Source organism: Lupinus angustifolius, unplaced genomic scaffold (assembly GCF_001865875.1).
Source record: "Lupinus angustifolius cultivar Tanjil unplaced genomic scaffold, LupAngTanjil_v1.0 Scaffold_526, whole genome shotgun sequence".
NCBI classification, from domain to species: Eukaryota; Viridiplantae; Streptophyta; class Magnoliopsida; order Fabales; family Fabaceae; genus Lupinus; species Lupinus angustifolius.
Genome location: NW_017727881.1, coordinates 85,757 through 101,176, shown reverse-complemented (window position 1 = coordinate 101,176; position 15,420 = coordinate 85,757). Strand labels below are relative to the sequence as shown.

At 33.0% G+C, this 15,420-nt stretch overlaps 1 protein-coding gene across 2 annotated transcripts; it reads left to right on the top strand.

Moving 5' to 3' along the window:
* Positions 1 to 6,401: 6,401 nt before the first annotated feature.
* On the top strand, positions 6,402 to 14,686 carry LOC109341620. Of its 2 annotated transcripts, XR_002106971.1 has the most exons (15): positions 6,402 to 6,778; positions 7,772 to 7,862; positions 7,974 to 8,058; positions 8,199 to 8,268; positions 8,583 to 8,652; positions 9,967 to 10,036; positions 11,273 to 11,318; positions 11,401 to 11,677; positions 11,765 to 11,970; positions 12,094 to 12,168; positions 12,536 to 12,596; positions 12,750 to 12,830; positions 13,622 to 13,701; positions 14,244 to 14,472; positions 14,531 to 14,686. XR_002106971.1 is itself a non-coding variant. In XM_019579564.1 (14 exons), exons 1-14 carry the CDS (start codon positions 6,636 to 6,638, stop codon positions 14,320 to 14,322), a joined length of 1,434 nt encoding a protein of 477 aa, XP_019435109.1. In that variant the 5' UTR covers positions 6,402 to 6,635; the 3' UTR covers positions 14,323 to 14,678. The 2 variants fall into 2 exon arrangements, 1 of the variants encoding a protein (XP_019435109.1); XM_019579564.1 differs by having other exon boundaries at positions 14,244 to 14,678.
* Positions 14,687 to 15,420: the final 734 nt, after the last annotated feature.

The window sequence follows — 15,420 nt, the reverse complement described above, 5'->3', positions numbered from 1 at the left end:
TTTACCAGAATTCGAGCATAAATCGACATAATCTCTCTTTAGGCTCTTGATTTCCTCCCTGAGTGTAGAGGCGGTGCTACTAGACTTTTCTAAGGCAATGTCCTTCATGTCGTTCTGATCCCTGGATTCCTGAAGTCAGGCCTCTAGCAGTCAGTTTGATGTTTGCCTTAAGCGTGACTTCCGCTGGTGTGGGGCCTCCTTTGACTTGTGGTATCACTGGTGAAGGTCTGTTAATGCCCTTCATCCTATCAGCTCTCCAAGATTTATACTCATCGGAATAAAAAGTTCTATGTTCTCCCAATTCCTGTGGGCCATGCACATGAATATCTTTTAGAGCTTTCCTTATGGACTGGACCATTTTCGAGGATGCCCCCTCATCTTTATACCAAAAGTAGGGACCTTCCAACTGTCTATCAGATATGGGAGCCACTCCCCACTTCAACTGGCCAAGTACCAATGCTGGTGTGAAAGAGATACACCCTCTAGGACCCATCAATACTAGATTATGGAACTCCCCACACGAATACATGACTTGCTGATGCCGATCATATAGACAACACTTCTCAGCAAAGTTCCTCACAGTGACCTCTCGGAATAGCTCCTTCCATTTAAACAAAGGCATGTCCTCGACGTAGGTGCTGAGAAACCTTCTTAATGTATAACGAGACCCTAACCCGTATCAGTGATGCTTGAAACGAGTCAGGATCCATACTTGTAAGAGCTGGATGCAACATCGGATTCGAACCTTGCTAACATTCCTCTGAATACCCTCTTGGTATCGCTAGAATGACAAGAATGTCTCTGCTAGAATAGTATATATATATATATATATATATATATTTTCTTTTAAATAATTTTTTATCGTTTTGGCTAACGTAGGGCAAAATGCGGAATGCCCTATTCATCTTTATAACAACCTTGGTGGGGGAACCAGACTTCCCCTTAAGGATGCAATGTTTTAATGATTTTATTTTATACGAACAAAATTCCAAACATACAATGGACAATACACAACAAGTACAGTGTATTACAATACAAACATTATCACACTTGGTAAAGTCTGAAGGTTCCGGACGCACACCGATAAGAGCTTCTATACTGCCTTCATTAGCAACTTGCCCCCTGTGAACTGGTATAGCTTTAATCTGCCCTCCATTGGAAAATCCAACAGAGCCTCATATTCTTCTATGGTTAGAGCAACATCAAGGTTAGGGAACTCGAATACTCGAAGCTTGGGATTCCAGAACTGAATCATAACTTGCATAACTTCCATGTCTTGGGGACGAACTTGGACTAGCACAAGTTCCAGCAATTCACCATAATTATCTCTAAATTGCTTCTTAATTTCTTCAGGAATTTTGGGAATTTGTTCAGCCAAGAAACTCACATTAATTATGGACAATATATATATATATATATATATATATATATATTTTCTTTTAAATAATTTTTTATCGTTTTGGCTAACGTAGGGCAAAATGCGGAATGCCCTATTCATCTTTATAACAACCTTGGTGGGGGAACCAGACTTCCCCTTAAGGATGCAATGTTTTAATGATTTTATTTTATACGAACAAAATTCCAAACATACAATGGACAATACACAACAAGTACAGTGTATTACAATACAAACATTATCACAACAATTCACAACAAGTACAACGTCCTAGGACAAGGTTCTAACATACAATGGATGTCTTTGGCAAGTTCTAGACTCCCTATGAAGGTGCCCATATTGCATCTCTCTCAAATAGAGAAACCCAAATATTATGATGTTAGAAACAAGAGACCAGCTCGAGCGGCTAACTCATAATAAGAGGTAACAATATGAGTGGTCCACATCACCAACACTTAGAAGCGGCAAAAACCGCGACCAGCGAGGCTAGTGTCCCTTCTATCCAAAAAACGGTATCACTAATACCTGGGTGTAGGGCATATTTGTGTACCTAAAATGTGTACATTATATATCACAACACAACCAAAACATTACATACTTGCACACATAATTCAAATACGCCACATATAATTATTAATTAAGCATGCAATTATTGGAAATTAACTAATCAACAAAAACATATATAATAATAATAATGGTAAATAAACAGTCACACATTTCATTGTTTATGGGCCGGACTCTCTCAAAAAAGTCCCCAGCAGAGTCGTCAGCTGTCGCGCTCCGATTTTTGGCTGCACGACTTTGTTTAGAGTCGCCACTACATTTTATAGTTAAAAATGTAGAAAAATCTTTTAAGCCCAATTACATTGGGCTTTTGGATTTTTGATATCCAGGTTCGGGAGTCGGTTACAAGGTAGGGAATGTATTAGCACCCTACCCACCCGCCTTAAGCGGTACCCTTCATTAAAATATATGACATTATTATTATTATTATTATTATTATTATTATTTATTAAATTGTCTGATTAATTAGTTACTTATTATGAAAAAAATTATTTATTTTTATTATTGAGTCTGGCAATATTGACTTTGGTCCTACGTACCTCATTAAGGGGATCAATGCTTACGTAGTTCTTTAAGTAGAAAATGGTTTATTGGTTGGATGTATTTTAATTAAAGAAAATATATTTTTTAGTCAAAAAATATATATATTGCAAGTTTTATTTATTATAAAAAAGGGTATTTTATTTTTTTATTTTAAAAATGGAATAAATTAATTTTGACATTTAAGCGATTGAAAAGAAGCGGCGTAGCGCAACCTTTCGAAGATGATCTGAGAAGAAAGAGGCCTCTAGAGCGACCTTCTCTCCATCTTTGATTAAATTCCAAAATTAATTTATTTTTTTGAAAAGCTTATCTGTCATGTTTTATCTAAAAAAGTGTTAGAAAAATAATTTATTAGTATATCCAGGTTATTTCTAGAAAATGACTTTAATTAGAAAAGTTTAATTAATAAATGAATATATAAAAAAATGATTTTTTATTGGTTTTGCAAATTTTTTCATGTTTAGACACATTTTATTAATTCAAATAAATTTTATGAATAATCATTTTCCACACTTGGTCCATTATTTAATATCGATATTATTTAAAGATTTGTAAACAAGACAAAATAATGAAAACCAATTGCAATGCACAATGATGAAATTGAAAGATTTACTAAAATAATAATGATTCATTTTTTATGCATGATGTTGTTTATGTAATTATAAATTTACTTTAATAACATTCATTTTATTTAACATCCATACAATTATATTCTATTTACACATATTAAAGAAATATTTTTTTTTGCAAAACTAGTGCCAAATAGATGAACTTACCAATTAATAACGCACCTGGCAACAAAAGAAATAAAATTTAATGCTCTGCTGAGGGCTGGATCTTGTGTGGAAAAGCTGGAACAAAGGAGACACGTGGCAGGATCTGATTGGCTGGGACCAGAGTGATGGGCAAGCCAAGACACGTGTCAGGATGTGGCTGGCTGACCAGGGAGGGCTCACGGTGCGTAGCGTAGATCTGCACGCTGCGGATGGTTGTAGTGAAACCGAGACACCTTTTCGTTCTGATTGGCTGAAGGTAAAGTCAACGTGAGGATAGGAAAAGTAATCAAATCCGAAGGTTGTGGTTTGAGGGATGAAGGGTTGCACAACGTGTAGTGTACTCGCTGTTGCACTGGATAGTGGCTTATGGGAAATATGAATAGTAACGTATGACAGTGTTTTCTTAGGGGTTTTTCAGTGTTCTCTGTGTAAAAAAATTATGTTCACTGAATGCTCTATTTATAGCGAACTTTCAACCATTCCATCCTGAAATTACTGTTAACAAAAATTCAAATTCGAATAAATTTTATCTTTTAAATTCAGGGATCTTAACAGACTGGTTTGACTCTATATTCTCCTATTATTTTAATAATTTTTCATTATTCCTTTTTCAAATTTAAATTAGGTTGTTTAGGTTTGATTATTTAACTCATTTAAATTATTTCGAAAATTTTATAAAATATGGACAAAAATAAATTTAATTATTTTCTATACATTAAAAATTTCGAAAAATTAAAATAAAAAATAAAAAAAAAACGTTTTTCTCTCTCCTCTTTTAAAAAAAAGAGTATGGGCTTATGGTGGCCTATTCCTAATTCAAATTTTTTGTTCTTTTTTTCAAAATCATTTTTTTAACTTAAATTAGTTTTGAGCATTTGGTCAACCTAACCACTTGAGTTCAATATTAATTTATCTACTATTATTTTTGAATTTCGGTTAACCCAATCCTTTAGATTTAGGAACTCCATTTGTTTATTCTTTTTTCGAATTTTTAGTTAACCTAATCATTTAGATTTAGGAACTTGATTTTGTTTTGCTTTGTTATATTTAATTAATTTTCGAAAATAATTATAAAATTTCATAAAATTAGTTTTATTATTTTTATTCATTAACAATTTTGAAATAAATAAAATGAAGATAATTTATTTTTTATTTAAAAATTGTTTGGACCTTTTTTTGGGCCGGACAAAAATGGGTGTTCACATATATGACAACTCAATTCAATATTTCATTGATCGATTCGCAGATTAAAAAACTCCACAAATACTTTTATCGAACAGTTCTAATTCAATTAATTACACCCATAAATATAAGCTTTTAGCTATCTTAACCAATGATATAAAAACTGTACCGTACCGGTCAGTTCGATCGGAAAATCGGCAAACCGGATCCATAACTGATACGATACAGATGTTGAACCGGCCAAGTATCAAAAACGGTTAAAAACCGGGCAAAATCGGTCAAAAACCAGTCAAAATCGGTGAACCGGTCGGTATTTGACTAAACCGGCCAGTTTATACACTTTTTTTTTTTAAAAAAAAATTATAAACTTAAAAACCCATTACAAGGTGACCCATCTTTCCAATCATTCTTCATCACTTCAATGCACATGCTTCCAATGCATACTTAGATTACACATTTTGGTTCCTAACATTCGTGTGTAATCTCAATGACATTTGTGTAATATTCGAGTAATGTCTGAAGATAAGATTTGGTGCAAAAATATAATCTCGATATGAGACAACTTTGACTCCTCGGTGTTAAATGTTAAAACTCCAAAATTATTTGTTTTGTAGAGTGAGTTGTGAACTTGTGTCATTTATTTATATTTTGGAGTTGTTAAGTAATACTTTTGGATTGATATATGTTTTGTAATTTAGACTTTGAATTTGTTAAAGGCTTAAAGTTGTTTGTTTATATGAATTTTGAGTAGATTATGAATATGGATTATAAATTTGAGGATCTACTTATTTGATTTTTTTTTGTTATATATATATATATAAATATAAACATGTATGTCCAGTTTACAGTTTTAACAACACCGATCCAGGAAACCTCCGTACCTATAACTTATAGTTGTAAGTTACAAGCTACAAACTTCAAGTTTACCTATACAAATCCGTAGCAATAGAATATAAGCTTAAAGTTACAAGTTACTTTTGCTTTATACACTCTTTATTTATAAGTATAAATTGTCGTCAACTTTAACCGTAAAGTAATAAAATTAATTTTTTTTTATGCTAGCTGATTTTCACACTGCTACAATTATCTGATTCAATAAGTACATGGCACCACACATAAAAATAAAAAAGTAGTTAAATATTCGAAAAATCAATCTGACTTATTGAAAGGATATTTTAGTGAAGTTATTATGCCAAGGAAAAAGATAATTCATTAACTTCTTTTTATCTTATTTTCCCCAATTATCTTATCATTTATTATTTTTAATTTGTTGGTATTAAAAGCTTTACAATTTTTTGAATTTGATAAACCAATCCAAACATAATGAGAACAAATTTAAATTCATTTATCTTCAAGATTATCAACTAGAAAGAGAAAAAAATATCACAATATTAAATAAAGATAATACTACAAGATTTTAATATTGTAGTACTTTTGTTTTCTCTAACAAATCGATTAACTAAATTTGTTATTTTTGTATATTTTATAATTTGGTTAAAAATGTCAACAATCATTAATGAAATACATCAAACAAATGACTTTTGTAACTTTATTCCAATTTGAATTAAAAGCTTATTTGTAATAATATATTAAAAAGAGAATTATTTTTTGAGGTTGAGTAAGAGAGTAAGGACGAGTGAGTAAGTGCAACAAAATACAATATAATGTATCATTTTATTTATATTAAGATAATATTTTTATTTTTAAAATTAAAAACTCTCGTCATTAATTAGAGGAGGATATATCTCTTCATTTAATTTAATATATTTTTTTAGTACCCAGGTGTTCACAAAAAATCAAAATCTCATTGATTTGGTGAATACAAAAAAAGCAATGTTTGACTTAAATAATAGAGCAGTAAAAGAAAACACGCTGCTTTGACGTTAAAGAGAAGATAGATAAATAATTTAAAAATAAAAAATAAAAAGAACATCAATGCAAGACAATAATGCTATTGAGTACAATTTTGTTCCAATGTCACTCTCATGTCGTTGCAACCTACGAGGATTTTTCATATCAATCTCTGCGATATTTTCCTCATCTGGTTCAGTTCCTTAATCATTTCTCCGACAGAGAAAACAAAACCTCTGTTTTTGTGTCAGTTAGTTCTTATTCTTTGTCCATATTTTCCTTCTCTCTCTTTTCTCAATAGCAAATTCATTTTCTGATAAAAAATGGTGCTTGGAAGAAGAGTGATGAGTTGGAGAAGGGTTGCTAAGACCCTTCAAGCTCTTATAGCTCATGCTTTACTCTTTTCCTTCACTCTTATCCTTTCTCTCAAGCTTGATCATCTTCTTCCGTACAAATGGACATGGTGGTGAGTTTTTTATTTTTTATTTTTTATTTTTTTGGGATACCCAGTTCATAAAATGTTGATATGAATCAGAGGGTATCAACAAGTTTTAGCTTTGTGTAATTTTCCTTTTCAATTGCGATATATAGCTTTGTCTGACTGGAAAAAGGAAGTATTTTTTTGTTTGTTAATTTTTCTAAATGAACATTGTTGGTTCTTGAGCTAATCTGTTCCCCCTTTTGTTGTTTAATTCACAAATGGAGATTTTGCTGTTGTAATTCAGGATGAAATTGAGATTAATTGAGGATAATATAACTAGAATTTTTTTTGGCAAATGTTTTCCTTCTCATGTATGCCTTGTATTTTGTTGCATAATAAACTGATTTACTATGTATTTTAGATTTGTTTGATTTCTTTGGAAAAGGGAAGGGAGGATACCTTAGTTTGAGTTCATGATTACTGCTTTCCAAGTTTCAATTTTGTACATGGTTTTGTGGATTCCTATGTTTTCATGTTCTCTGTCCCAAAGTAAGTGAAGAGAGAGTCTACTTGTTTCAATGGGAAATAAAATTTTAATATATCCACCAAAATTGTGAAATATGATGTGTATATAGATGCTCACTTACAATTACTGCCCAGTGGTATGGTCTAATGGTAAGTACTTTCCTTTAAGGCTTCGGTTCGATTTTTTATGCATGTCCTGACCTTAAAATGTGGTGCCCTCTTCTCCCCCTTATAGCTTTGTGTACAAGTCATCACATAGAATAGTTAATAAGGTTTCAAACCATGATACATTGACATTAGGAGCTCTAGTCCTCATTGCCTCACTAATGGGTTAATTCTTTTAAAGTTTCTGGTTTGTAATGTTCTTAACCCAATCTACATTGGAGAATAATGATGAAATAATTCATGCTGTCAACTATGTCAACGGTTTTTGAACATTAAATGATTAGTCTTCTGGTGTAGTGAGAGCTTATGCTTGTACATGAGCCTGTTCATTTTTATTCCTTTTGGCAGGGTTGTATTTTCTCCTCTTTGGCTTTTTCATGCTGTAGTAGCTCGAGGCAGGTTTTCCGTGCCTGCTCCTTTGATGCCTCATGGTCGCCAAGTAAGACATGCTTCTCATAAAATATCTTTGTAGTATTTATTGTGGAAAATTGGAAATTTATCCTGTCGTCGGTTTTTGTTACTGAAGTGAAATTAAATTGTGTATGGCCAGTGGGCTCCTTCTCATTCAATCCTAGCAACACCATTACTTGTTGCATTTGAGCTACTTCTCTGTATGCATCTTGGAAGCAGTTATGGTGAGCAATATTTCTTGTGGCATTGTTGATGTTATTAACCACTGTATTATTCATATCGAGATAAAATGAAATACTTATTTTTGAAGTTATTGATTGTAACTTACTACTGATTTTAATAATTATGCATTGAAATGATGCAGCGGTGAATTTAAAGATTGTCTTCTTACCCCTAATAGCTTTCGAAGTAGCGATTTTGATTGATAACATCAGGTAACTATCTTGTTCAATTTATAAGTCCGCCAGAATTTGTACATTTTTAGTTCATAAGGAGCTTGCACTTACAGTTCAACTCTTTCACAGCCCTCCATCATTGAGAAGTAAGTTGCCGTTTTGGATCTGCTTTAAAAAATATATAGATCACTGAGACGTGTCACTTTAAATGTTGTAACAGTTGAACTGTATAGCTAGGCATGGTTAGGAACTCATGATCAATGTTTATCAATTATACAAGCTCCAAGTTGCAAAACTATTTTTATGTTCTTCTATCAAATGAATATTTTACTTAAAAATATGTCTTTCCATAGGATGTGTAGAGCTTTGATGCCTGGAGATGATGAAAATTTGACCGATGAAGCGGTTTGGGAAACTCTTCCTGTAAGATATTATTCATTAGTTGATTAATTAAGTGATTGGTGATATGCTCTGAAGTCTGAAGTAGAATAAAGTGAGGACCCTCAGTAATATTACTGAAATAGACACCTAATGCTCTCTACTGGCATCTGCTTGGCGATTTAAAGTATTCAGTTTTGGTAGTTTATAGTAAAATACTAACATTAATTCTAATTCCGGATTGAAATTTGGAATGTTATTATTATAGAGGGATGGTAAACGCGAAACAGAATTAAAACACCTTATCTGAGTATGGGTCTAGATGATACTTAATCTTCGTTGAAATGAATTAGTACTCAAAATTTAAGTTTCTTTATTTTCATTTTATGGCAAGTAAAAAACCTGAAAAAACTATTATTCATAAAGAGAGTTCAACTTTCCTTTAACTGTTGTTTATGCTGTTGTTTTGCACTGTGTTGACAATTATTCCCTTTATGTATCAAGTGTGGCTTGCTAACTCTAGGTGGGAGCCTCGTAACTAGGCCGCCCTTTTTGTGTGTGTTGTTGGTTGAGCCGACTCCACTTAGTGATATTAAGGCTTGGTTGTTGTTGCGTTGGTGGTTGACATCAGTGTGGCATTGTTTGGCCATTCATATCATTGTCTGAACAACACTGAAGATGAATAATATTTGACATTTCATTCTTATAAATAATACATGCTGCCCATATTTTTTGTGTGTGGCTTATTGGCAGTTGTGTAATGTACATGTACATTTCACTATTGGGATCTCTACATATTAGCCTCACAGGAACTTGATTAAAAACAAATGAACTTCACTATTGGAATATATTTTGTTATTAAGCGTTGGTGTCTTTATAGTTTAACCAAAAAGTGGGGCAGAACATTGGTATAAGGGTGTGAAACCTTATCTCATCCATGTTGGTGTTTTCAATCTCATAACAATGTCAATGGTAGTTTCTAAGATAAGAACTCTCCACTTCCAAGATTCCTTTGTGGTGAAATGGTAGAGCATTGCAGATATCGATTGTATATCTCATCTTGTGCATCGGTAGTTGTTATATTTACCCTCTTTATGCCACATCTATAGAGAGGGCTGATCTGTCTTCAATGTGTATGGGATTGATGTTTCCTTGCATTGATGTGATCATGTAATCTTTTTGCATTCAGCATGAGTATGCCACTTCTTCTGTATGTCGTTCCTCTTTCATACAATACAAGATAAACTTTCTACAATGAAGAGAACTTTCTTAAGTGTGTTATTCAGAAGATTATGTGATTTTGATTTTGTTTTTATTTAACCAAAATCCCATGCTAAATCGTGCACTTCTGTTTTCTAGCACTTCTGGATTTCAATATCCATGGTCTTCTTTGTTGCTGCTACAGTATTCACCCTTCTAAAGATATGTGGTAAGTTTTTATTTTCTCGCAAAAACATTTGGTTATTGTGTAATTAGCTTTTTTTCAGTCTAATTTCCTTGTTACTTTGGAGCTGGTTCTAACTATCGGTGCTCCCTCCTTTTCTTGACCACTATATCAATTATCTGTGATTCTGTGATGTTGGTTAACATTAGACAACATTTTAACATGATTTATGGAACTTAATCTATTTTCATCTTGCATATATTAGCTTTGTCTAATACAATATTCTTGGGCAATGACAATATTGTTTTATATTTAAGGAACAACGCATGACACTTAGGGTCTTAGTGTTGTAAAGATGTTCTTCCATTAATACTCAATAGAGGTTCTATTCCATGTTTGATTAGGATTTCACTATGTTGTTAACTATATTATATTTCTTTTTTGTCTATGAGACGAGGGGAGTTTGGGGTTTTAAATAATCACTCTTGTCAAATAGTTACTGTTGCAAATTGCAATCTGATCAAGAGATATTCCTATTTTTTTTGTTTTCTGAAACGAAAATTAGAACTATTTGACATGGTTGACCATTAGAAAATAATGAATTGTGAAATCTTGGTTGATATATGGGTCATGATATAAGCTGTACTCATCTCGAGTTGTGAAATCTTAGTTCCTTGATAGGCTGATGTACAGCAAAGGAAAGAGTTCAAATAGTGCTATTTAGTGTCTGGTCCTGAATTATGATCAACATAGCATATTTATTGTGGATTTTCAATGTATTTTCCTACACACATTTTAACTTGTTGCTTAGAAATGTTTGATCTTGGTTAGACAGACTTTTGGAAATGGTATATTTAGTTATTTCATGTAAGGTTTTTTTAATAAAATTTATGTCATGTAAATTATACATGGATGGGATGTCATAACTAACTCTCGAGAACCTTTGTAGTTAAGCTTAGTATCGATTAATGTTTCAGAAGATAAATAAAGGCAAAGAGAGACAGAAATTTAGAGAGTGTGAAGGCATGGCACTGACACAAATATCTGGAGTAGGAAGCACTCCAAGATATACTTTAACAAAATACAACACTGTAGTAAAATGATATATTCTAATAGTTTTGATTCACAAAAATCAAAAGAAATAAATAGATTATGTTCCCGTGTGTTCCTTGCACACCGGCAAACAAGTATGAATGTTTATGGTGAGCAGTATAAATGTATCGGTTGACTGTGACTGATACTTAATCTTTTTGTTTCTAAGTTTCTTTCAAATTCCTGCAGGTGATGTTGCTGCTCTAGGTTGGTGGGACTTATTTATTAACTTTGGGTATAATCAATATATCATAAGATAGAAGCATTTGACATTAGTCTTGCCTTTCCCTTCATAAAAGCCTTTTATTCTTTTGCAGCATTGCACAGTGCTTTGCATTTCTTGTTTGTACCAAGTGGCACAATCCAACAATTCACGGAAACAGTCACATTATAGAACCGTGTTCGTCATCAAGTAGCTTAAGATATTCGTCAGCAAATACCATGAGATACATGGAATGGAATAGTACAAGCTTTCTTGTTTCCTCAAGTGAAGATAGGCAGCAATGTGGATTCTGCAGTCTACAGGACATTGGAGGGCATTTTATGAAAATTCCATTCATTTGCTTCCAACTGCTTCTTTTTATGCATTTAGAGGTATAATAGAAGCTAACAAAATCCGTGTCTCAGAATTTCTACGTTTTTTAATTTTTCCTTTTCTCATTTGTTTTCTTTGAACTCTAGGGAACACCAGCAGATGCAAAATATATGCAACATCGGATCATATTTTCTCCTCTTCTTTTGTTGCAAGGAGCCGGGGTGTTATTTGCAGCATATAGATTAATAGAGAAGATAGTTCTTTTACTCTACATTGGAGATGTTCCTAGAACATACACATCTATAGCATCAAAATTCCTTTATTGCTTTGGGTTCTTTCATCATGGCTCAAGGTATCAGTTTATATTTGATTGACTACAAAAATAGATTTATCTTTGGTAGATTCTCTACTGAACTTAATAAAAAAACTGTTACTTAGCTAACATCGAGAATTTGTGCACTTTCCCTCTTAACAGGTTGCTCGGTTGGTGGTCAATAGATGAAGGGAGTCGAGAGGAAGAAGCTAGGCTTTATTGTGCTAGGAGTTCCGGGTTAGTATTCTACCCTACGTCATGCCCTTATATGGCAGATCTTCAGTGTTGAAAGCCATTTGGGTCTTCTAATCCAGAAACCTACTGAGCACTAACATAATATATGTTTCTCCTGAAGTGAAAAATTCTTTTTCTGATATTAGCAAAGTTATCACAGTAATATGTCTCAAATTGATTAGAATGGTGAGACCTGGTTATAACTATAGCATGTTGACATTTGGAGTGTGTCTGTAATTCGGCGTCTTTGTTCTTTGCTTTATGCTCTCATGCGGCTCTTATAACTAAGTATTTGCACCTTATGTCTCTGCTATTTTGGACAGTATTAATCCAACCTCTCTTATGATGTGTGATTTGATTTACTATTCAGGTATAATACTTTCTCCCCTGATACCGTGAAGAAAATGCCTAGAGCAGATCTTGTTGACGAGGTAAAGACGTTGTTTCCTTATATTAAAATGTAGTTACTGCATTATTTCTTACATCATAGTTTCCTTAGTTAAGAATGAACAAGATAAACCAATTACATATAAGTAGGTTTAATCTTTTTCATACATGTATAATCACAATTCCTTATAACTCAGATTTGGAGACTACAAGCTGCATTGGGTGAGCAAACAGAAGTTACAAAATATAGCCAGGAGGAGTATGAAAGACTTCAAAATGTAACATTCTCGATCTTGTTTGATTGTTTTCTGTGTTATGTGTGAATCGCTAAGTCATGGTCGTATAAATACTTAAGTACGTTATCAACTTTCTAATTTCTATCAACCGTCATTATCTTCAATTTTGTTGCTCGGTTGGACCTTCTTGAATATGTGTTTTTTGTTGTTGAAAAGGGTGGTAGGGTTGGTAATATTGCCTTAATATGTGTACCTTTGTGTGTAAGATATAGAAAGAGCCATAGAGCATAAACCTTGATATCAATTTGTGGTTTGATTTTATTAGTTTTACTTTGGAAGTGATTCGAATAAAGCAAATTAAAAAAAAAAGTATGAAGTGAAATTTAGTATGTGCCTGGAATTATTAGGATTTGTTTAGAGGTCTATTAAACTTGTGATTGATTGAAATGATAATTTAATTTCGTAATTTATTTTGTAATATGTAATAGTGATCCTTAACATCATAGTTATTGTTTATTTAATTTTGATGTGCTCATTACATGACCACAGAAGAAAAGTATTGGTGAAATTTGAGTGGAGCATCACTTTCAATTGTTACTGAATTTAGGTCTAGATTTCAATGAATTAAAAAATCTTCTTGTTATAACCTTGGTCCTTTCTCCATTTTTGTATTATTGCCTTCATATAAGTTATTCAGAAAAGTAAGACAAAAATTGCAGCAGATATAAGTTTGCATTACATGACTCCATACCAATATTTTGTTTATTTGCTCCAATGACTTTCAAACCATATTATTATCTAACACACTTCAAATTGATTAACAAATCTATCAGGAGAAGATCTTATGTAGAGTTTGCTTTGAAGAGCAGATTAATGTGGTCCTGCTTCCCTGTAAGCATCACATTATTTGCCGGTAAGAGCCCTATCATTGCTCCTCCAGCCTTTCCACTCTTCTGCCACTATCCCTTTAGGGTCTATTTGCGAGTTGGTTTCTGGAAGGTAATGGAAGGAAGGAAAGGGCTTGGGATCCATGAAATACATCTGTAAAATGACTCTCGAGCCTTCACTTTCCATTCATTTCCTCCAAAAACAAGTCGCAAACAAATCCTTAATATCATGTTATTAGTTGTTCTAAGCAAAGTCCGACAGAGCAGAAAAATACAATACATTTTAAGTATTACCACTCTTCTCCCAAAATAATAATGTAACATAGATGGAGGAAGTTTGGAAAACTATTTTTTCATAACAATCATATCGCCTTTTAGGGAAGAAGTTTGCAGCCATGTGCTATTTTATAAATAATCTATTTGTTAAAATGCATTATTATTATTTATTATTTATTATTATTATGATTAGTAGTAGTAGCATTAAAAAAATATCTCGTCAGGGACTTACGTTTTAACAAATTGATTTTGTTTCTGCTTTTCATCTTTGGAATTGCATTGTGGATTACAGAACTTGCAGCGAAAAATGTAAAAGGTGCCCTGTCTGCCGTGTCGTGATTGAGGAACGAATGCCAGTATATGATGTGTAGATCGAGCTAAATGAAGATGTACAGGGATCTTACTGATCATGCAGCTTGTGTTTTTAGATGAGGCAAGCATTGAGGACTACCAGCTTCTTGCTCATAGATATGATGAACATTACTTGTATATAATATAACTATACTTTCAATTCAATGTTAGTACTTTAAGTTTACATCCACCAATTATAGTGCATTCCTGCTATCCTTTCATAAGCAGTGTGGCAATTTTCTTGTTTTCATTGCTAATTCCATTGTTTTGTTGAATTTTAATATCTATACAGAAAATGCAAGGTGATTGTAACTATGTATATAAACTAAGATTATCATGCAATTAAGGACTTGTATCCATATGGCTTTGAGTCTTCTTTTACAACTTCTTGTATAGCAAAGTCAACATCTTTTGATATGGTATGAGATCTAGTCTATATCATATAAAAGGGTGCGGTAAGGGTCTAATTTCGTGCCCACTGATGCACATTTAAACTGATCTATAATTGGCAGTTTCATCATTCTATAAAACAATCATTTGTTTTTGACATATGCTATTCAATTCATGAAAAAGTACAAGGTCTGAAGCTTGAGCTCGGAAAGGGGGAATAGGGTGTGGCATTTAGGGAGGCATCGTGTCGCTCTTTGGGCAAATTGGTGTGACATTCTGGATGAACTGGTTTGGCAAAGTGTTCCCAGAACTGGTTTGGCGAAGTGTTGCAGCACCTGGGGCAACATGGTGCCACACTTTTGGAGAACTAGTGTGGCACCCTGGCTGGACTGGGTCGATATGGCACGAACGGATTGTAGTAATCCGTTACACAATCTAAATGAAATCAACAAATTAATCTTTTGGACAACATAGACCTTACACTTTTGTTGTCTGGCATGAAGGCTGGTATAGATTCTGCTTATAAATTCAAAATCTTCACCATCTTCAAATATCAAAAAGCACACTAAATCAAAATGGCTTCCTCAAAGCTTAGAACCAAATGTTACTTCCTCCAAAGCAATAGACACTTTAAATTGGAAACTACTCTTCCATTACCGGTTACCACATGATTAATTGGGCCCGTCAATCTTTTTTAAATTGTCATAGTTATTTCTCAGTCTCTCGAT

What these genes read in the sequence shown, in the direction of transcription:
- LOC109341620 (XM_019579564.1), top strand. Translation starts at nt 6,636, where the DNA reads ATGGTGCTTGGAAGAAGAGTGATGAGTTGGAGAAGGGTTGCTAAGACC. An exon ending in TGATGCCTCATGGTCGCCAA is followed by an intron (nt 7,863 to 7,973) that starts GTAAGACATGCT and finishes GTGTATGGCCAG; the next exon opens with TGGGCTCCTTCTCATTCAAT. An exon ending in TTCTTTCATCATGGCTCAAG is followed by an intron (nt 11,971 to 12,093) that starts GTATCAGTTTAT and finishes CCCTCTTAACAG; the next exon opens with GTTGCTCGGTTGGTGGTCAA.